We start from the raw sequence: 23,067 nt of genomic DNA, 5'->3' as shown, positions 1-23,067 counted from the left end.
AGTAATCTCAATACTCTCTTCTATGGGTAAGAAATTCAGAAGTAATGAAGATCTTGTCATCAATAAGTAAGGAGAAGAACATTTTTCAAGTCATGGGTTACACTTCTCATGAACCTAAATAAATAAATAAATTCATTCTATTGTTAAAAATTCTAGATAAGAGTCAAAGACCAAAAAGGAAGATACTGGAATAAAACACACCTTGTTTCCATTTCCCTACACTTCCTCACAGGAGCAAAGGGAAACAAACCCTAACATATACACTGATTTGAGCAAGTAAACCATATCTAAGAAAGTAACAGAAAGAAAACTGGAAAAAGAGTTTGTATCCATGTATCCACTCATGCTTTTTAGAGGAGAAAGAAGAAATCCTGGCTAGGTGAGGTATTTGATTGCTTTGGCACCAAATACAAACAGAGAAATAATGTTGATAATATTAAATTGCCCTTCACCTTTGGAGCTACTCCCAAAGCAAGGTGGCGACTATCAAATGCTAACAAGCCACTCACTGAGCTGAAAAGGACAGCTTAGTAAAGCACCGGAGCAAATATGAGCTCAGAAGAGCTCAGAACATGTCCCATCACCTTGTAAAACAAGTGGAGAAACAAGAGTTCCAAGCTCCTTGAAAGACCATTCTGCAGCTTCAGGTATCTCACTGCTAGGAAATGCTTTCCTGCTATTCAGCTTTCTTTTTCCCCACTTATATTTTCATCTCACTCCAGCATTTTCTACCTGATACAATACACTAACTCGTTCCTGTTTTTCCACAGCATTTGTGTCTTTCAGCCATTTGAACCAGTATTTCACACTTCAGTATCTTAGTTGAAGCTGCACTTCTTTAACATGCCTCTTTTCCCCTCATTAAGTCAATTCCTGCCTGTTGTAAATCTGCCTCCCATTTCCTGCAATCCATAACACCCATGGAGAGCCTCTGGTATGAAACTGAAGCTTAAGCACTGAAGCTAAATGGATCAGCAAGTTTACTCCTGGTGATCACATCAGACCTACACTGATACTGAATTCCCACGTGCCTCCCCCACAGGAGACTTCTCAGCATATGCAGTATCCAAGTGCATCTGCCTTCTGTGCAATCAGATCACATTTCTAGCACAACCACCTAATCTGGTGACATTATTACTACATCGTATATTTCCTAACTTCTGCCTTCCTGAGTTTTCCATCTTAGCTTCTTGTTACCTCTCTGCTGGAACAGTGTGCTGTGCCCAACTTTGGAAGAAACAAGACAACTGCAATGGAACATCTAAAAGAATGAATGGAGTTCTGCCTGGCTGGAGGGACCCTCTGTAAAACGTCTTTCTCAGGAAGACAGCCTTGCAACATCGTGAATTACTGGTCTGGCCACCTTCCTCGTTGCCAGATAGGAAAACCTATAAGGAAAGCTAAAGCCGTTACAGAACTGAACCCTGAAAGAACACTGACTTCTAACTCTGAAGAAATTAAACCAGAAGGATGCATTTCAGGAAGCAGAAGATCCTTCAAAAGGTCAGAGGGTAACAAAACAAACAGCCTGAAATGACACACACTTTCTGGAAAGGGGAGAAGCTGAGAGAGTGAGAATCCCAATGTGACCCCATCTTCAAAAGCTGAATGGAGAACATAACCAGAAGAGGGCACAAAGGAAACCTTGGGAGACCATGGGAAGAATTCTGGTGCCCACACATAGGCACCTAGTGGGACTGTAGACAGCATAGGATTTCCCACCTAAATCCCAGATGCTGCTCCATATTGACAAATCCTCCAGGTCCCCACAGGAACTCCCAGCCCTGTAAATCTATTTCACATACCCTAAATGGCTAAAATGGCATTAGACACCTATTTGTATAGAATCAGTCATCCCCTATGTGCCTCTCCTCACAGATCTGTACTGTGAAGGTCCCAAAAGAAAAAATACCAAAGATCCAGTCAAAAATAAACAAAATGCGTAAGAAGCTCACGGTTTAGAGATCCAAGGCTATTTTGAGAGTGTACACGTACTGCATAGAACTACTTCTCAGCCAGAAAGAAAGGTGAAACTTGTACTCCTTAATTAACTCCATTCTTTCATTACTTAATCCAAACAACCTGGAACTGTTTCCTGGTTGTTTGTTCATGTATTAATACATCAACATTTCAGCAAAGTTACCGTGGCCGTGAGGTTCTCACATCCTGTGATACACTGGTGGAACTGCACTCTTAAAAACTGAAGTTTGTTATGGAATTACTGGAGGTCCAATGACCAAAAATTACTCTTTCTTCACCAATTCCCCAACAGAAGGCACAAGGGAAGAAATAAGCTATCTTTTAGAAGAATACCCAGTGATCAGCTCAGAAACGCTCCCCACACATTCATAGGCAAGAAGCAGCAGCAAAAGCACCTCCCTTCCTCCTAAATTCGTAATTAACTCTTCTCCCTCCATAGTCTTAAAAATGACCCTGTTCCAGAGGCCTAGAAAAGCAATGCATTCCAATCCTCCACTGAGGCTGGGCGAGAGACTATTAATAGCAGAGCAAGAACACACACCAAGATCCTTTTCCAGTGGAAACTAACAGCTGCATAGGATAGCAAGTATGTCTCAAACTCCAACTATTCCTTGTATCCAAGATTCTTATCCTGCTCAAATCCCACCTGCCTAGGAGGGCATACACCTTGTGAACCAGAATTCAAAGCTAACCACAAAGCTAAGGACTCAGCTAATACAACGAACCAATGTACAAAGCTGTTTTGCAATTCTCCAGAGAAAACATCATGAGCTCTCTCTGAACTGGTAATATCAACCAAACCTCATAGGAAGAGGAAGCAGTCACTTTCTAGAGGATAGTTAAAATAGCCACTATAATCTTAATCTGATGAAGAAAGTTCAGTTCTACTTCTTTAAGTGAACTCTGTCTCCTACTGCACAGGACTGTATTCTCTCTAAAGAACCAAAATGATGGTGAACATTAGGAATGTGAAGGTAAGTATGTGCATCTTCAAGTCTTCTCCTCTTTAAACACCTACCCTGCATGCTGAAAAATTAATTCGAGTCAGTAACTCCAAAGGCTTAGTACCAATTCAATTTGTACTTCCATTGCAATTAACATAAAATATTTTCTATCACATTTCTAACCCACCGTGTGCTGTCCTTGCAGGTATTCCCAGGTCCAGAACAAATATCCGAACAATTAGAAACAAGAGGGGTGCAGTTTGCAGTACTCCAGATAACACATTGCTTATTAAATATTCGTTAAGAAGGATGAGGGGAGATGAGAGAGTAATGCATCAAACTGTTGACAGAAGGATGTAGCACCATGCAATAGTACCAGTTAGGATCATTTATTGACACAATAGTTAAATATTCATTATTCAGCCAAGGAGGTTTCTGATGACACTGACATGGTCCTATGATGTGGCTGTATATTCTTACGACTTTCACATGTTGCTATGAACCATCTGTGCTAAGTGTTTAGCACTATTGCTTCATCAAAAACTAGCCTTTTTTTAATGTCAACATAAACAGTTATCTGCCCTTGACTCTGGAAAGAATGCTCATCACTGAGCCTTGAGACACAGAAACAAGAGCTGAGCTGTTTTCAAATTAGCATTTCCCACTTCACTAATGGAAATCTGGGTAGTAAAGAGCTAAGGACAGTCAGTCTCACGCCCTTTCAGAAGATGCAGTTAAATGACATTCCCTTCGCAAAGAGAAAGTATTACACTGGGGACTATGGCTGGCCTGCACTATTTCCAGAAAGATAACAATTACATGTTATGCCAAAACAAAGACATCACCAGAAAGAAGAGTTAATGTTGCATTTGTATTCTGTACTGCTTCAATTTCCTTGCATAGCAGAGGTTAATATCACTGCTATCAAGGTTTTGGAAGGACACAATATGCAAGCAGACAGACCTTAATTCTTATCAATAGGTTTTATATCTGTTCTTCAGATCCTGTTTTTTGTAGCAATGGGTTATCACAATGATTAACAGCTTAAACATTAGCATGCCTAGAAATACTTCCATTTAGCCCTTCTGCGGGGCTATCATCAGGCGGCCTCCTTCTTGATAAGGACTTAAAAAAGCAAACAAAACCAGCCAGCATCCCTGTTCACATTTCAAGATGAAAGAACTCGGAGGCATAGAGTATCCCGTTCAAGAAAACCCAGGAGACAGAACTGGCAACAGACTCCAGGAACCCCAAATTCCCGTCTTTGACACCTCCAAGTAATGCCGTCTCCTGCTGGACGTATTACTGGAAAAATAACGGTCATATATTGACTGGTTTGACACAGTCTCACTAAGACCTTAACAGGTAAAAAGTTGCCCTTTGGTGTCTTCTTCTGCCATACACACTCAGAGGTAACTGCTTCCTGAAGGGCTGCACTTTTGCTCAAAGGGTGCATCTGACAGATTTTCGTGCCCACCCATGTTAGTCACTCGTGTCCTTGCTTGTTTCATCTCATGACACTAGTGTACATTCTACCTCAACACTGAGATGAGCTCCATTTGTACCTCCTTATTTTACAAAAGCTCAGCTGTATTTTCTTTGTATATCGCTTTCCCCAAATTTTCCTGGGTCGTAAGGAACAATGAAAAGTAGTCTCAAAAGCACCAGCCCATCCCAATCCAAAAAGATACATGAGGGCAGAAATCAGTCCTCCGTGATATTCACATGCATTGCAGAAAAGCAGTACAGCAGGATTTTTCCCCAGCATTGAGATACTTACTAGAATATGTCCCAGCTGGAATTCCACTATACAGCAGCCAATCTGTAGATCACTTCTATCTTAAATTTCTCACACTTTCATCCCATACAAATAATTGGCTTAGGATGTAACACAACAATCCATTTACAGTTTACCAACGCTTAAAAAGAAATCATCATCTAGCCTACCTGCAAAAAGAACACTTCCCAGAGGCCAAGCCATGTGTCAGCATGATTTCAAGTTTACATTAGCAACAACACCTTTCAGCCTATCAATAACAGTTGTTAGAATGCTAAAAAAGATCCAGCACAGACAACTAGAAAAAAATCCAGCATGTATAACCTCTAACAAAACTGTCTGCAGAACACTTCCAATTGACCTGAAGTTGAGATTTATATCACAGCTTGCTGCTACAGTTTTCAAATGCATATTCCAGTGACAGTATCATGCCGCACATAAGTTTTCCTGTTAGGGTTAGGATTAAAACTTAGCTCATTTCTAAGCATTTGCTTTGAATGAACATGTATGCTTGAAGACATCACAGCTCTTTTATGAAAGATATTTCCATACTTACTGGTGCTACTATTTTGCCCGTCTGTCCAACTTGCAGATCATTAGGAACAAAGCCAGCATCAACAGCTGCACGGGAAGCTCCAACTAGTTGAAAGAAAATATTTCCAATGTTTTCTTTTAAAATATTAGCAAGCCAAATTTATATCACCATAAAAGCACATGCATTTTACTGAAGAGTCCCACACACTATGGGCACGTATTAGAAACTTCCCTCTAAAAAGCTCTTATAGTAATCCCTCTCCATACCACTGGCTGAAACTTCCAAATACTAAGTGCTAATGCACTTCTTAAGCAACAGGAAATCCTTTCTCCCAGCACCAAAGGGCCATATATTTAAAACCAAGGATTTCGGTCTGGCATGTTTCCATTATTTTCTCTTGTTGCTTTGTCAAAAGAGGATTTTCCCATAAATGCCTTCTCATAACGTTCCACCAAGTTTGAACAGAACACATGTGCCACCTTATATTCTCATCAAGCTCAGAAGTCAGGCATAATAAAGAAAAATAAACTGAACTTGAAAATACCACATGGTCATTTATCCAGCGAAGCCACCAATTTAAAAACAAAGACATTCATGTAAATTTTTTATTTATTATTACATGTAAAATCTAAAGCTAATGTAGTAAGAATCCTAGCACAAACGGTTCTTCCTCCTCCCCCAACCATTACTTAGAATATTAGGCTGAAACACTGTACACAGTCAGTTTTCTCCTGGTAAAGCAAAAGCATAGCAAGCAGAGAACCACTCAAACCATAAGAACTGGTATTCTGTAAAGAAGCAGTATATAAGAATGTAGGAAGAAAACATCAGCACTTTAAAAGTGCTAAGCCCAGTTTTTTTAATTTATACATTTACAATTTCATTTTCTGTTTGTGAGCTCGTGTTCTGGAGATTTGAGGACAAGGAATAGGATGGTTTACCATTTTGCTTCAGACCCTGGAATTTAAATACACAGTTGAACACCAGGACAAATCAAAACTTTAACCATGACTAAACTGACAGGATTTGATAGAGATACGAAAATAAAAGACTTACGATCTGTACTGTTTTTCATGGGACCTTTTTAAAAATGTAATTACAAGGACTAAAAGGAAGAGGAAAACAAGTTTACCTGCAGCATGCAATTGATCCGCAAGATCATACAGCAATTTGAAATTTTCACCGCTCTTTAAGCCTCTTCCTTAAAAGTTCAGAAAAAAAGATGAAGAAAGAACACAATATGCTTTAAGATTTTTTTATGACATACATACACGGTCTGTATTAGTATCTCCATTTGCAAAGGCAGAAATACATTCTTGTGTAGGCTATTTTTGGATATATTATTAAATGGTGTTTAACATTTTGAGATTTAGCTTTCCTCTTTGAAATAACTGTTATTTTGCATGTATAAACCAACACCACTCTGACTACTTTATTAGTACTATCAAGTTCTTACTCTAAAGTCAGGAAACGGGATTTTTGTGCTCCCTCTGCTGGCTTCAGGCAGAGTTTTAGGTACAAAAGTCTAGTGGGATAACAAAGTATTTTTATATTTTTTAAGCTGTAAGCACAAAAAAAATCACAGTCCTTCACTTGATACCTGACCAGCAGAATACAAGCAGAATACAAACAATGATTTGTAAAATGACTGAAAATTGCCTGTAATGATTAGCTGTAATTTTAAAAATTACAGATTTGCATCTAAAAATACTTCATATTTCTATAATTTTAAAGAGACTTGCCACATATGATTACGCTCTTAAAAAAAACTTACTCATGTATGTTAAACTTTCACGTTTTGCCTCTACATGATACACAGATGCTGGATGTCTTCCCACTGTCTCCTATGCCCCATTTCAGAATTACATCATCATCTATTTCAAAGATGTATCAAATTACAATATTTTGCTACAGATACTACTTAATCAAGATGTACCATCACTTCAATGCACCATAACACATTTCTAATATTGTCTACTTACCACCTGATACAACTACTTTTGCACTGGTAAGCTCTGGTCGATCGCTTTTGGTCAACTTCTGCTCAATCCATTCAGATAGACCAACAGGTGGTGGAGGGGTTACTGTTTTAATCAGATTAAGAAAAACGTCCACAAGAAAAAGCATGAAGCATGTACTTTCAACCTTGAGTTTAAACTTAATGCACAAGTTCATCCTAGAACTAATTCTACCACAAGATTTTAATACAACCCTATCTTATCAGTTGTGTTCACTTACTCTACAGTACAAGAAAACACACTTATATAAACAGTTTCTTTTTCGTACATCAAACTGCACTAAAGTGAAGGTCTGCAGTATGAGTAATGTATTGATATCAATCCAGCATAGTAAGTGTGGTCCTTTTCAAAGACAGGCAAACAAGCCAACCAAGGAGTGCAATGACAATACAATACGCTAATCCTAAGTAGCAAACAGCATCTGTTTCCTAACTTCCACAGAAGTTGGGAAATAAAGGAAGGTTCAGGGGCACTTACTCAGCCTCACAGAAAAACACAAGGAGTGGGAATGCGACATGGGAGACATGCAGCATATTAATAATGATTGCCTCCGCTGGATTTATAGTACTGTCATAAAAAGCCCCAAAATGAAAAGTGACAGTGGTGATCAAACACTGGAACAGGTTGCCCAGAGTGGTTGTGCCCAGGAGACACTGATGACCTGTGGAGACATTCAACACCCAATTTGACAGAGTCCTGGGCAACCTGCTCCAGCTGACCCTGCTTGAGCAGTGGGGTTGGACTAGATGATCTCAATAGGCCCTCCCTTTCCAATCTAAATAATTTTGTTGTAGTCTTGAGACTGCAGATTTCTCTGTGATCATAGCTACAGTGGCTTCATTAAAATAACAATTTAAACTGATTTAGGTAAAGCTAATATAAAACCATGATGGAGTGTTCTCAATCCAATTTAAACTGCTGCTAATTTAGCTCGACACTGTAACGACCCTGTCTCAACCTAAATACGACAGATTAAACCAGAACTGTGAATGGCCAGCCACTGTTACTTGCGCCCAATTCTGCTTTGAAAACTAACCTGGCTATTCAAACAGCTGTAACTTTAAGGAAAAGTTTCAAGATTGGCGTGGCAGAGGTTTAAGCAGTGAGTGAAACAGGCACAGATTTCTGCACAGACAATCTCAATTTCTGGTCAAAGAGAAAGTAGTGTGTGAGATGATAATCTGTATCTTCCCTTACCATGCATCAAAAGAAATGCATGTACCCGTAAGCATAAACCTAAGATTACAAAATCATTATCAGTTTGCTTTGACAAATACTCCTGCAGTGAGCAAAACTACCTCTATCACATGAAATGAAAAAATACCAGAACAAATGCTCACCTTTTTCTACACTGGCACTACCACCACTTGTTGGTGCAGCCTCAAAAGAAGTTCCACGTACAGAAAACACTTTAACCGCTTCATCGCATTGGACGGTGCAAATGACATTTCCTAAAAAGAAACAATCACACTGTTTTTACAGAAGACAGTATCACACACACTAATGTAAAGTTATATCCAAAATAAATGTTTTAGATGATCAAAACTGAAAACCTAGGCACTTAATAAAAAGTAAATTAAAATACTGGATATGTACGTTTATCTCTATGTTTCTTCATTATAACAATTCCCTTGTTTTAAAGGGATGTAATGAATTCAAATAATCCCTTATGTATTTTTTTATTATTATTATTTATTTTTTTACATTTCTGAAGGAATAAAGACACTTTGCAAGCATTGTTCTTAAACATAAAAAGGAGCTATAATTCAAAGTTGATCTTTTACCGTTTCATGACTTCATCAGAACAGAAGACAATGAGGTCTGCTCCAAGTACCTGTGGGTTTGTGTTTCTTCTCAATTGTCTTAGCTATATAAGGTATTTATTTCACAGCAAAGGCTACAGGGAAGACTAAACAGAAAAAATGCTGCAACACCAACTATTTAAAAAAAAAAAGTCATCTTGAAACTGTGAATTAATGGGAAGCAGCTTAAAAATGCAACACAAAAATCACATACTGGTAATATAACTCAAAATAAAATACCACCTTGGTACATGTGGTATGATCTCGTACAGTAAAATTAAAAAACACAAGCTAATGAGCCCATCTCTAAATTAAAACATAGGGTCATACAAGCTTTAGAGAAACAAGACTGAAAAAAGAATTACAAATTATGACAATTTAATACTATAAATAATCAGTTTAGTGTCTTCATAATTAGGAAAAATAACCCTGTGGTATCTTAAATCAGCACTAATGGCAACCATATTAAATAAAGTTGGACAATTGACTTAATGTTTTACATTTTACAAAATTGGGTCAGAAGTACACTGAACAAAGAAATGGAATATATATAAAGAAGAATATAAAATTCTATTCATTTAAGTGAAAGACCTAGTTTCTAACTAAAATCATACAGTACCAAAGGTACTGGTATTACTTGGATTCTCACATATGGAGCACTGCATTCACCCCCACATTTGATTTTCATGAACCTCTGTATTTCAGATTGCAAAGCGAAAATTCCTGATATATACCAAGGCAGGACCCAAAAAAACAGTTAACAGCATTGGGTCCTTCTTTGCACAAGCACCGCGTACCTTTTGTGATCACTTACCTGCATAAATCGTTCTCACAAATGTGTCTGGTGACTTAATCTCAATGATGTCAGAAATAGGGGCAACATCAAGTTTAGCAGCCACTCTGGGAATAAGATTCTAAAAGTTAGAGATGAAGAGTTAGCAAAGTAAATGCCGGAACCTGCAAACTGAACATGAGAAAACGTAAAGGAAATAAGGTTAAATCCCCATGTTAAGTAAAGAAACATTTGCTGGCCTAATTTTAACTTCATACGGTTCTGTCTCTGAGTAAAAAGGCGCATGTGACTCCAAGATTACTGCAGGACTACTCGTGTAGCTTTAGCAGCCAAGTAAAAACCCGGTATTGTAATAACATTAGAAATTTTATGAACCTTACAGTAAGTAAACCCTTAATTCAATATCTTAAATTAGGAGGCTTATTTGCTTCAATAGTTTAAGACTATAGATGCAATTTACTCAGAAAATTGACAATTATGGATTGCTGCGTTCTTGTAACAGCACTTCAAAAAGAAAAAAAAAAGCATTTTGGAAGCTATTTATCAAAGACAACAAGAGGAAAAAAACAGTACTCTCCCCCAAAAAACAAAAATGTATTCTTTTAAAATTAATATATATATATATATATATACACCCCTACTCTGAAACTGACTCCAGAAAATTATTTGGCAACTTTGGGAATGGGAAGGAGGATAACAAGAGCAACATAAGGCAATAAGAAACTAAGGACAGCAAGAGCTTTACTTGTTTTTTCTCCCCCTCCTGTCTGGTACAATACAAAGAGCCCCGACATCTTCACTCGCATTAAGCAGTATATAACTATGACAATAGTTATTGATTCACTCCTCTAGAAAAGCACTACTCAATGATGGAAGCATACCCATCACTGATATTAACCTTTACTAAGACACTGAAGATCAAAAATAAGTGAAAAATAGAGGAAAAAAATAAGAATAAGACTTAAGGCATGTAAAGATTTCTCTTAGCAAAATTACAAGTATGTGAATTGATATTGACTGGAATCAAAAGTAGCCAGATAGAAGGCTGATAGCACCATTCATTCCACATTGGCAAGATTTCTAAAATATTCTTTTTCCCTAATTTACCTACACTACAACATTGACCAGATTGTTAGTACTAGGGCTCTCTTAAGTATGTACCTGTTAAAAAGTACTGATTTTATTTTTTTCCCAGAAAGATCTTCAGTAGAACTTGGATCTGTATTTTGACGTATTTACAGACATTTCCATCTACATCACAGATGCAATTCCTCCCCACAAAAGCATTTGCTCCCAATAGGTCTACACGTCTTCCTATCAACATGGAAATCACACAACAATCTTGATAGCACTAAAAGTGGAACAAGAGTCACCAAAAAATGTTTAATAGGTTTTCATCTCTATTTACTGCATTTTTCCTTAAAATTTTCATAATACTTCTAGATCTCTCAGTGTTATCTGGTGTTACACATTTTATACATCCTGCCTTATGCACGCAGGACTAGCTGGCTACTGCTTCTGCACTGCTCCTTTGTCCAAGTCAGCCCATAATAGAACCCTGAAGTGAATCAGTGTTCCTAACTAATGACTCTTAAATGCACAACTTTAACATTTTTTGAAAACTCCAAATTGTCCATGGCTGATCTGAAAGCCCTCTCTCAGGTATTCGATTTACACTCATACCTATAAAAGAGCCTCTGTCTCTTTTCCACAAGAAATTTTTGATACACTTTGATCTACTTACCTTCCCAAAGGCAGATGCTCCAGCGCAAATATGGGTGTAATTAAATTGCTTCTGAGTTGCCAAAACCAAGGGAGTCAGCTCCTCTGAGAATAAATAGATATTGCTGAAAATTTACAACTATTTTATCTTCAGCGAGAAATATAAATACCACTTCTTTTGTCAATAGATAAAAACAAGTCTCACCTGCTAGAAATCCCTTGTATACATCGTGCTGAGCCACAAGAACTTTTGCAACACCCTGCACCTTGCTGAGTTCTTGCGCTACCTGCGGTTACAAACAAATTATTACTAGTTTGTATTATTACTGCACATGGAGGCTCCAACTGCACTTAGAGCTCCGTGGTGGCCAGCACCATAAACAAATAGCAGGAGACAGTCCCTACTGCAAATTGCTCACAGACCATAGCTTACTTAAAACTGGAACACAAGAGCACATGTATTTCAAAATCGGAACAAACCTTTCAGAATGAGACATGGATCTGACTCACAGCACAGTGCCATACAGGGTAGTGCAAAGGCATTTTTTTGAGTAAGAAAACTAGAAAGCAAATCAAACCTAGAAAAGTTTGTCCTCTGTATTCAGGACTACACAATGATTTCAAGTTTTATTATAACAGCCAATAACAATCTCACTCAAAGATTATTACTCAGTATTCGAAATATAATAATCAAGAAAACAATCCTACTTTCTTTTACATCAGTCAGTATCTACAACACAAGAATATAATAAAAATAAAACCATACAGCGATGTTATGATCTTTGTCCAAATGTTAGGAGCAATCCTTTGTTTGCAGCTGACTCTGCCTACTGATGCAATGTATATTTTCAACACTGTATTTATGCATTTTTTTCCTTTAAATTTGCAGAAGTGAAGTTTAAATGATAAAAGGGTTATTACAGATCAGAGGCAACATGACTGACAGCGATGTCTGGAGGCCACATGCATTGTCCTAGAACTAACATAGTTTACTGAGTTGGCCGAGAATCAGTTTTACCCTTACAAATTACCAAGAGGAAACAAACATATTCCATAATAGCTGCTACAGAATAGTCTTTTGTCCTACTAATACAGATTCTTACAAAGCAGCTTAAAAAGAGAAAAAAAAAACAAACACTTCATTTTCTGTGAAGAACTTTTTCCCAGCATGACATACATTGCCAAACAGACACCATACAGTTACCATTAAAAAACAAATAAATGAAACATTCCCAATCATTGTTCTATTATACAAGTGCCAAAGAATAAGGAAATCCAAAGGCAGGAGTATAAGATGGATTTTTTTTTGTTTTCTTTCTTGATCTAGATAAGTATTTGCTTTCAGTCTCAACGCTGAACACCTGGGTCTTTGTTGCGAATTAGTCTTCAACAACCAGAGAGGTTTCCCCAGCCACTTGTGAATTAGGTGCTATGAATGAATGGGCCTCCTGCACGAGACTGTATGTGCCACTTTCAGAATAACAAGTCATAAGCAACAACCTAGCATAAAAAATACTAAGCATAATTATTGTTACTTTTCCTGTTATGCTACTAGTAGCTGACTAGTAATAGCAAGACACTCAGAAGCTCCACCCGTTGCCGTGCTGTTTCATTTTTGCTGATGTCTGTTTGCACAGAACAAGTTTTTTTTTTTCCAAATCCTCAGCACCACAGTATTTATTTTTCAAACATTACAGTGAAATGTTGTTTTAAAAGTTAATTGCCATTTAGTCTTGTAAAAACTTGCTTTCTTAACTTGTAACAGCTTATACTGATACTCTCCCTTGTGAAATCAAAACTATCCCCGCATTTCCACTTCAGAAGAGAAACAGCTCAAGAGCAGGACGTTTCCTGCAGATTAGCAATTCATGGCACAGCTCCGCTTCACTAGAGATTATATTTCAAGCCAGCCAACGTGCTACTATGCATCATTTCACTGCATTCATTACTTCATTCACATGAAAATAGCATTTCCTACCTTGTCACAGCTGGTACCAGCTACCAAACAAGAAACTTCACCTCCAAGACGTTTTGCCGCAGTGATGGCATTTAGTGTAACGGGTGTTAGAGTCTCATTATTGTGTTCTGCTATGACCAACGTACTCTGAAACCGCTGGAGCAGTGATGTCTTTAAAGAGAGGAGAGAGATGAGTTTGACACTTAGCATTTAAGTAAAAAACCTTCCTTAAGAGAATCCAACAATTCACAGAAAATTATGAATTGTATAAACTGTATACCGGTGCTGTCAATCAAAACAGACTAAATCTAGATAATATTTATTAAGTAAGCAAAATACTTAGTATTTAATTTTAAAAAAGTATAAACTTGCTTGACTTCAGCATACCAATTTTAAGCAACTAAAACCTTCACAGGAAAATACTGAACAATATTAATAAGAACGTTTTAATAAATCACCTTTAAAATAAGTTGATCAACCGAACTAAGCACCTTAAAGAGTGAATTTAATTTAACATGAAGGTAATATTAAGATTTCAGGTGTTTGTGGACTGAAACGCACACGGAGATTTGACAAGCAAGCCTAAGACCCCAGGAAACCAGGGGCAGGAATTAAGTAGTTACTTCTTTTTTATTATTATTATTATTTATTTATTTTCCCATGTGTTTTAGCCAAAATCTTGCTACAGAACTCATTTTTTTAAATTAGTTATCTGTAACAGCAAAACTGTACATAGTAGCAGGATGACAGGTAAGTAGCCCAGGCTCCCAGTCTGAAAACACACTAATAAAGCCTGTTAAACAGCATCAGGTTTGACTGGTAGATAATCTATTTTCCTTGAAAACATTTGACACTTTTGTCCACTCAGTCTACACCATCACGATGTAATGGTGCTCAAATAAGCATTTTCATCAATTCACCATCCACACTGACTTCAGCTTCTAAGGCAAGAGAAGAAGAAGAAAATAAACAAAAAAAATCAAACCACAACATTCTGAGCTCTGAAATTTCCCTCGCTAATTTTCAGGTTAACCTGGAAAACAGGTTATTCCTCCAACACTAATACTAGGGTTTAGAAAGGGCTAGGGGTAGGGAGGGGAAAATTAATCTTCAAGTTTCTGCTTTTCATACATGAAGCCTAAATGAAAACTCCAGTTATGATCACCGTAACACAGAAAGCAAACTACATTTATTAATGCGACAAGGCACAAATACTAACAAAATGCTAAAGAATACACAGCCAAATACTACTTTAAACATACATTCTGAGCCCATCTCCACTCATGCCAAATAGGTAACCCCTCATTTAAGCTAGGAAAACAGCTCACAAAAATCTGAGAGGCTGAAATCTGGTTATGGGGCTCAAACATACAAATCCTACCACCATGTTAAGCTTCGCAGAGAAAGTGCACCCGAGGACTGCTCTGAAAATAATCACAGTATAAATATGTAAACACAAAGATAAGTTTCTGCAGAATCAGGACCATCATTTGTCATTTTGATTAAAATGATAAGGAATTATTGTAAAAGTACTGTTTTTCATATTTTAATGCATAAGCTACTTGTTATGATTAAAGATTCTAAGAACGTTTGAAGCCAATTGCCAGTAACAAAATATTTATTGCCAATATAGATCACACAGCATATTTTTGATTATGTTTCATACATCATTTGCAATAAAAGTTATGAGATTTTAGTCACCGTTTGAAGAATAAATCCATGCTTTTGTGGCAAATAGCCCACTTCTTAAATGATTTATAGTTGTGTCACAGGGTAAAGCAGACCGTGCTCCTGAAAGATTGTGAAGTTTTCAAATTTCCAAAGGGAGCCCCAGACTCTTTAAAGATTTCTTTAATAAGTGCCTGGCTTGGCTCGAAGCAGCATGCATTTTAAACACACATTTAGTTCTGACTATATTATGAACTTTTCCCTACATAAGCACTGCACCACCAGAAGTGCTCTGTATCACTGTCATCCAATTCTAAAATAAACTGAGAAATAATTCCTTTTTTAGCCAAAAAGAAGAAGAGTAATGGCTGTTGCTTGAACACACTGGATATTACAGCATTAACTAAATATTATTTCTAAACCGATAATGCCCCATTTTATATTTGTGGGAACCGTACACCGGAAGGCCACTTGACAGAATCACAGAATCATTTCAGTTGGAAAAGACCTCTAGGATCATCGGGTCCAACCGTTAAAATGCCTACATACATGGCATCTCTGAACACAAAGGTACGACCGAATTTAAAACAAGTTAAAATTCCCATTCGAGATCTTGGGTAAAAATCCTGGATGACCAAATGAGATTCCGATGTGAGTCAGAATTTTAATATACTAACACAGGTAACACCACTTGTAAAATCAACTAAAACCAAACCAGAGTTAGCCATAAAAAACAGGTTAATTTATCCAGTCACAGATGATCCTGAAAACTGAGAATGTGCAATGAAGTGGTCAGTGAAGAAGACTGGTGGTTATTTTGACCAATTAACTTCTCCAGCTGCATGTGAGCAGGAACCCCTAACTATGTCACTGACAATTTCTCCACCAGTAACAAGGCAGCATGTCTAGTTTCAAGCCCAGATAAAATAGGAAGGCTAAATGTAAACCTAACCAGCTGACAGCAAAAGCACACTTAATAACACATACAGAACAACAGAGCTACTGAAAACAATGCCTTGAGAGGGGGAACAGCACTCAGCACATGTGCCATGGAAGGCTCCTGTTGAAAACCAAGTTCTAGAAAAACAGGCTAGTCAAGAAAACCCATCACAATTAAACATCTTGGGCAATCAAGTGTCTTCTCACATGCACACCAATATACCACAAACGCATCCAACAGTGACCAGCAGGACTGGAAAGTATTTCACCTAGCTTTACACATCGATCAAAGCTAGGTACCCCGGCTCCCTCTACAGGAGGAACATCTCCATTTTCTTTCTGGAGGAGCCTCACAGAGCCACACGGTGACTCGGTCTACAGTAAAATACACACCTGTGAAGAAGTGTCTGGAGCTTTCACCTCCCTCCTTTCTTCACTCACTGGTGACTAGACCTGGCCTCTGGCTTCCAGATTAACCTAGATGCAGCATGCGCCACTTCAGTCACTCACACAGCACCAGAGGCCTCGCTGACTCTATCTGCTCAAATTACCTCCAAGCATCTCTTTGCTCCCCACCTGAGAAACCCAGCAATGCTTTCCAAGCAGAACGTGAAAACCTTAAATGTAACCTCAGGAATTCTGTGCTTCGTGCAAAGAAGCTGAGAACACTCACTGTTACTGCCCCAGACAAACCTTTGAAAGCTGGACACACCCAGGACAGGGGCAGAGAAACCCGTGGAGAAGGCCAACAACATGCCATACATCCCAAATCCTCCTTCAGTCTGCACAGGTGGCCTGCTCCTCACAGCAACACCAACACCAACCAAGTGCAAGCCGGTCCTCCAGCACATGGAGGGATCACCTGTACAACTCACTAGTAGGTCCAGCGCTTCTTAAATGTGGATTTGCTGCTTATACACTACAAAGCACATGTACTAACAGCTAGGAAATCAGAGACAAGAGTGTCATAAATCTTTCATTGCTGCTTGGTACAACTGGTGATGAAAAAGGTGCTAACTGCCTCTACAGTCAATAGTTGACAGCAAACAGCCTGCAGCCAATCCCTAGTCATGATTTTCTTCGCTATAAAAACAAACCAGCCAGGAAACAAAGTTCTAAAGCAGCTTAACAGAAATTAAGTATCAGACCCATTGGCACTGGACAAAATTCCCAAGAACAGCCTCCAGGGACAAGCATTCAGGGTACAAATCCTAATAAAGACAATGGCTGCATCCCTATACAAAAATAAATAAATAAATAATGCCTAATTGACAGTCTCACAGCTGCAAAGCTTGGTGGGGAAAAAAAAAAAGTAAAAAACTATTTGGAAAGCTCAAGGAGAGGAGGGAGCTCTAGCAATGAAGTTTATACTTCTTGAACATCTGTAGAGATCTGACCACAGAACTGGTCTGAGACACTTAACTCCAGGAAAGGCTTTGCTAAAGGTACCTGACTTGAAAGGGAGGAACTACAACTGCAAGAGGAAAAAAAAAAAAAAAAAAAGCTTAAAGATTTATTTAGGAATTATGATAAATTACGAAGGACTTGAAACAGCAGTTGAAAGATGTAATACGGAGGTTCTTCCACATGTATCTCACGTGAACTGTTAGTAAGCGACAGAGCTGTTTTTAAACACAGACAACACTACTGGCAGTACACTCAGGGTACGTGAATACACTGAAAAAAAGGCACCAGTCTGAGCCAGCCAACGGCAACTGAGGGCTACATACAAAGCATTTCCTGAGGCTACAAATAGAACCCTGTGCATTCTGAGTAAGGTCCAAATTCACTGGTATGTTTCAGGCTATTAAATCCATTTATTTGAGTTATCTCAGGCTAAAAAAAATAAATAAAAACCAACATATGCATCATGGTGTGTATATATATATACGAAATACAATACACTGATTTAAAAAATATCAGGAAATTGGGAGCCCTGAAGAAATCAAGAGAAACTGAAAGACTCATTAGCTGTGAAAACTGGGTCGTCCCTCAGCACACTGTAAAGACAAGTTATGACTACCTGCTCCATATCACATAAATATTATGCAAGTGGCATTATCTTTATTCAAAAGCTATTATATGGTAAAATACTACACTACAGAAGAAGAAAGAAAACCTTTTAGTTAAGCCCATCTCCACCTGAAGATCCCCAATAGCTTCACAAGAAGAAGCCTCTTATTTCATTTAATGAGAAGCCAACTCTAAAGCATCTCTTTTCAATAAAAAACACATCACAGAAACAAGATCAAATATTATTCTATCTGGATCTTTAAAACAAAATCAGAACCCTGAAATATTAGACAAAGCAAAGCAGTGCTCTTAAATGGAGAGCCACAACATCCTTCACTCTTTGGCTCTATTGTTTTCTTTTTTTGAAGAAGCAGCATAGAAGTGAGGAAGGCCAAGAGATTCATTTATGTCTTTAAATAGCCAGGAGGAACACTGTTTGCCCTTCAAGAATACCCGAAGGATACACTAACTTCAGCACAGGCTGAATGACAACTGGACACAAATTTCAAGGCACTGGTATGATATCCACCCACAGTGAACTTGGCCTTGCACTGCTGTGCAATGTCATGGGGCGGGGGGGGGGGGGGAGGGGGTAGAGAAAGGCAAGAACTCAGGCACATGCTTATCTAGTTAAAAAATAAAAAAAAAAAATAAGGGAATATGCAATCAGTTATTTCATAGAAGTATGAATGTTTGACCTCAGAACAATCCTGATGACCACAAGCTGATACCAATGACAAGCAATCATATTGATGCTACTTCTGACATGTCTAGCTCACTGTTAGAGCATTCCAATGACTCCTAGGCAACCTATTCCAAAAAGTGACTAACCTTTCAAAAAGATTTCTTAACGCCTGCCTTCATTCTTCCATAATCATCTTCAACCGCTTTCTTGTAGTTTAACTGTACTGTTATTATTTTACTGTCTGCGGACTGGTGAAATGGCTTATTCCCACTGCTGCACCACTTCTTTTTGTACTTGCACTCGTACCCTTCAGTCCTTGTTTCTTTAAGTTATGCAACTCCAACCTTTCCTCGACGTTTGTACTTTATAGACCTCTCAAACTCTGTTTCTCTGCAGACACTTCAGAACTGCACAACCCAAAACCCCATGGAGTGTTTCAAGTCTTAGTGCTGAACAGAGAACTGCTTCAGGTTTCCCATTGGCTACTTTGTACCCTGCACGTGGAAGATGGACACAATGTTTGACTGCTTTTATAAATGTATAACTTTAGAGGCATAGGGCTGAAACAAGTCGATTTCATTTCCAGGTTGTGAAACTGAATCACGTGGCTAACTGGGGTAAATTATTATTTACACAGCCAGAGCATATGTTCTAGGAGCTCTTAAGGTCATAAAGACCTTTGCTCTGGAAACCCTACAGTCTAACAATTACTCAGAGACATCTGTGATTACAACAGCTACAATTTTAGATCCATTAAATCATGTATGTTCCGGTGTACCTTTGCTCTTTAAACCACTCTTAGTACCTCACAGCGATTAACAAATATTTTTATTATTTTAGAGCTCTCCAGGACTGCAGTACCTGTAAAAGCACTCAAGATCTCAACTGGAAAGTTGGGAGATTTAAAGCTCTTTTACTCTGGCTATCTGTGCACAGTTCAAGTGCACGTCCCGGGATGTTCGGGGAGACTTCATCAATCATCTGCTGCAACTAACCTTGAGTTCACCTAGCTGTTAAATTTGGCAACGTGGGCGCAATGGCAGAGCAAGCGGCCTCCCAAGGCCATCGAGTTGAGCAACGCGAGGGTCCCCACGGCCAGCAACGGGCTGCGTTTGTCTTCAGCTCCGGCCCGCAGCTCACTCCGGTTCCGCACGGCCCCGAGCTGCCGGCGAGCGAGCCCCGACAGCCTCTCCCCGGGCCGCAGGCAGCCCCCGCCCGCTGACGAGCTCCCGGGGCCGGGGCCGTGCCCGGCTGCTCCCCGCTGGCTGCCCGGGGGCGCTCCCGCAGCGCCTGGCGCCGGCCCCGAGGGCTCGGCGGGCGGCTGCGAACGGCCCCGCGCCCCTCCGGCGGCAGCTTCGGTCCGGGGCAGGGGCGGGCTGGAGGCGAAGCGGAGCCCGGGGGGAGCGCGGCCCCGACGGCGCCCGCCGCTCACCGCCCGGCCGCCCCCTCCACCTCACCTCACCTCACGGCCGCCCCCGCCAGGCCGGGAGGGGCGGGGGGGAGCCCGCGCCCCCCGCCCGCACTCACCGCCCGCCGCGCGCCCCGCGCCGCGACCGCCCGCAACATGGCTCCGCCGCCGCCGCCCCGCGCCGCTCTCGCGAGAGCCGCCCCGCCGCCGCCACCGCCTCATTGGGCGCCGCGCCGGGCCAATGGGCGCGCTCCGCTGCCCGCTCCTTGCCTCTCGCCGCCGACGGCCGGCCGCGGGCAGCGCGCGGCGGGCGGTTGGGGAGGGCGGGAAGCGCGTGAGGGGCCGCTGGCGGAGGGCGGGAAGCGCGCGGCGGGCAGCGGGGCGGGGCGGGGCGGGGCGGGGCCGCACGTGCCGCAGCCCCCACAGCCCGCTCCTGCGAGGGGCTGCGCGAAGCCCGGTGGAATCAGGGAACCTTCCAGTTATTTAAGCCAGAGGGGCTCGGAGATCAGCGAGGCGTTGCCAAGCCCACCGCTAAACCGCGTCCCTAAGCACCGCGCCTGCAGCCGGCCCCGAGCACCGCTTGTTCCTTCCCGTCCTGAAGGGGGTTGGGGGAAAGAAAACAGCTGGTTATGGCCCTTGGCCCGTTCTTCCGAGAATCGGCGTGGGCCTGCAGCACATCGGTGATTCCTTCTGCGTTTCTGAGGCACCCGCAGGAAAGCAAGAGGCGAGCTGACCAAAAGGGCTCTTCAGCCTTGGCACCGGACCACCTCTAAAATGCATCCAGCCACACGGCTTTCACCTCAGATGCCAAGAAGTATTTCAGCTTTACAGCAAAACGTAGCCAGGTCCAGCAGCACAAGCTTCAGAGCAGACACTACTTGGTCTCAGACACCTTGGGCACACTCCAGCTCCCCGGCCCCAGAACAACAGCAAAACAAGGATGCAAAACAAAAACATTATCAGCATCCCTAGCTCAGCCACGATTTCTTTTTAATTAACTTGTTTTACTCATTAAAAGCATGACACACAATTTCATAATCCTATTGTCAGCCCCAAAAAGGAGCTTCCAACGTGCAGACAGCACATCTCATGGGGATGAGCTCTTTAACAAACAGAAGCAACGCACGTACACCTAAAAACGCCAGAGCAAAGATAAACAAACTGATTACATTTAAGTTTGGGGGTTTTGTTCTGTTTGTGAGCACCTCAGACCAAAACAGAAGTGAGCCACTCCATCAAAGTTGACCCAATTGCATCCTAGCTCGGAATAAGTTGTTCCTTCCCCCACATATCTGCTGTAATAGCACACGGGTATTTTGACAAGCAGGGTGACGTTGCCACCCGCCAGGTCAGACTTCATAGCGTAGTGTCACCCGTCCAGAGAAGTGACAGGCTGTTTATTTTCTGTTTATGACTTTGATTTTAAACCTCAGCAACACTTAAGATGCACGTAATCTTTATTGAAACTGGCTTGATGCGGATTACACCCTGAAGCACAAAGGAAGTCTATCACGTATGGCCAGTGTTTTAGGAGCTTATAACTGTAATCAGGTAGGGATTATATCAGCATGATCCATATTAGCTGCACGGTGGCAAAAGGCTTTTTTCTACTTGACCTTCCCACCTAAGGCATGACAATAAAAACAGTAAAACACGCAACAAGCAGGTGCTGCTGAAGGTGGAGTCACTGTCTAATGCATGCAGAGGATCTTACTCTGCATTTGAAGGAAAAAATGAGTCCTTAATTAGTGGAAGCAGATCCATTTATGGTGCATTGTTATCCAGGATTATTTCATTAGGATCTGCTGACCCAATTTCTGCATTTGAAGGGGAATTACATTTTTTCACACTACAAATCAATAACGCTGATTGCTCGAACTTATAAAAAAAAAAAAAAAAAGGGTTTCAAATGAAAGCAGGTACCTGCACTGGCATCTCTAACAAAGGCCACAGAAGAAAATGAAACGAGCCATTACAAATATGTCATCATGTCTGCATCAGAATCGGATTTCGGTTCCCTTAAAATACATAATTCCTAATTAAAACATATGGAATCCAGCTAATACAGTCTCATGACTATGGGATTTAGAGAAGGAGAGGAATTTATTTTTTTTTTTATTACTGCTATGATGGCCCCTCTGGCAGGGTTCATCCTCAGCTTACTCCTCCCACCATCTCTGGGCATAGCTGACTCTGGTAAATTAGAAGAGCTTCATTTGGGAAGCTTCCCCAGCACGCGAAAGGATTCGCCTCCTAATCTGTCAAAATCCAATAAGGTTAAAGCAACTGCAGCCTGCTTAGGGCGCAGCGGGGCTCTCCAAGCCATGCAAGTGGGACCCATGGCCCAGCACCAAACAAGCAGCCACAGGGAGAAACGGGGTGAAAACCCACCTGGGAAGGGGCAGTGGGAGAGGTCTCTGCTGCTGAAATATTCCATGCCCACACTCTGTAAATCCACTCGACCAAAGCAGTTCAGCAGCCCAGGACACTGCCTGACCCCTGCACTCATCCCTTCCCCACAGACAGGGAATGGAGGCACCTCCCCAGGGCCCTGCTCTCTGATCCCCATCCATCCTGCCCCTGAAACGCATCTCAACAGCTTTCAGTTCCTTTACATTGAAAGCCCCAGCACAGGTGTGCTTAATGCTCTGCCCAGATCACCTTACAGCCTCCCACCTGCACGCCTCCAGTCAGCATCTTGTCTTTCACAAGGCCTCCAGAGGGCTCACCAACAGGGACAATGTCACCAGCCCCATTTCCAAAGCTGGGGATGGAGGCAAGCACTCCCCCAGCGCCACCCCACAACAGCCATCAAATCAAACTAAA

General features: G+C 40.8%; 1 protein-coding gene across 2 annotated transcripts in view; it reads right to left on the bottom strand.

Moving 5' to 3' along the window:
- Positions 1-20,518, bottom strand: part of ETFA (electron transfer flavoprotein subunit alpha) — a 32,185-nt gene extending 11,667 nt beyond the window's left edge. For both annotated transcript variants that reach the window (XR_011100651.1, XM_068695885.1), the window contains exons 1-9: positions 20,361-20,518; positions 13,550-13,699; positions 11,777-11,858; positions 11,594-11,676; positions 9,871-9,970; positions 8,595-8,705; positions 7,219-7,320; positions 6,369-6,437; positions 5,258-5,340 (exon numbers count right to left, since the gene is read on the bottom strand). Coding sequence is in view for 1 of the 2 variants with exons in the window: in XM_068695885.1 (XP_068551986.1) it covers positions 5,258-5,340; positions 6,369-6,437; positions 7,219-7,320; positions 8,595-8,705; positions 9,871-9,970; positions 11,594-11,676; positions 11,777-11,858; positions 13,550-13,699; positions 20,361-20,399 (819 nt within the window). In the remaining variant the exon portion in view is untranslated. The remainder of the gene's footprint in view (positions 1-5,257; positions 5,341-6,368; positions 6,438-7,218; positions 7,321-8,594; positions 8,706-9,870; positions 9,971-11,593; positions 11,677-11,776; positions 11,859-13,549; positions 13,700-20,360) is intronic.
- Positions 20,519-23,067: the final 2,549 nt, after the last annotated feature.

This window comes from Anas acuta, chromosome 12, assembly GCF_963932015.1.
Source record: "Anas acuta chromosome 12, bAnaAcu1.1, whole genome shotgun sequence".
Lineage (NCBI taxonomy): Eukaryota > Metazoa > Chordata > Aves > Anseriformes > Anatidae > Anas > Anas acuta.
This window is presented reverse-complemented; position numbering and strand designations above follow the sequence as displayed.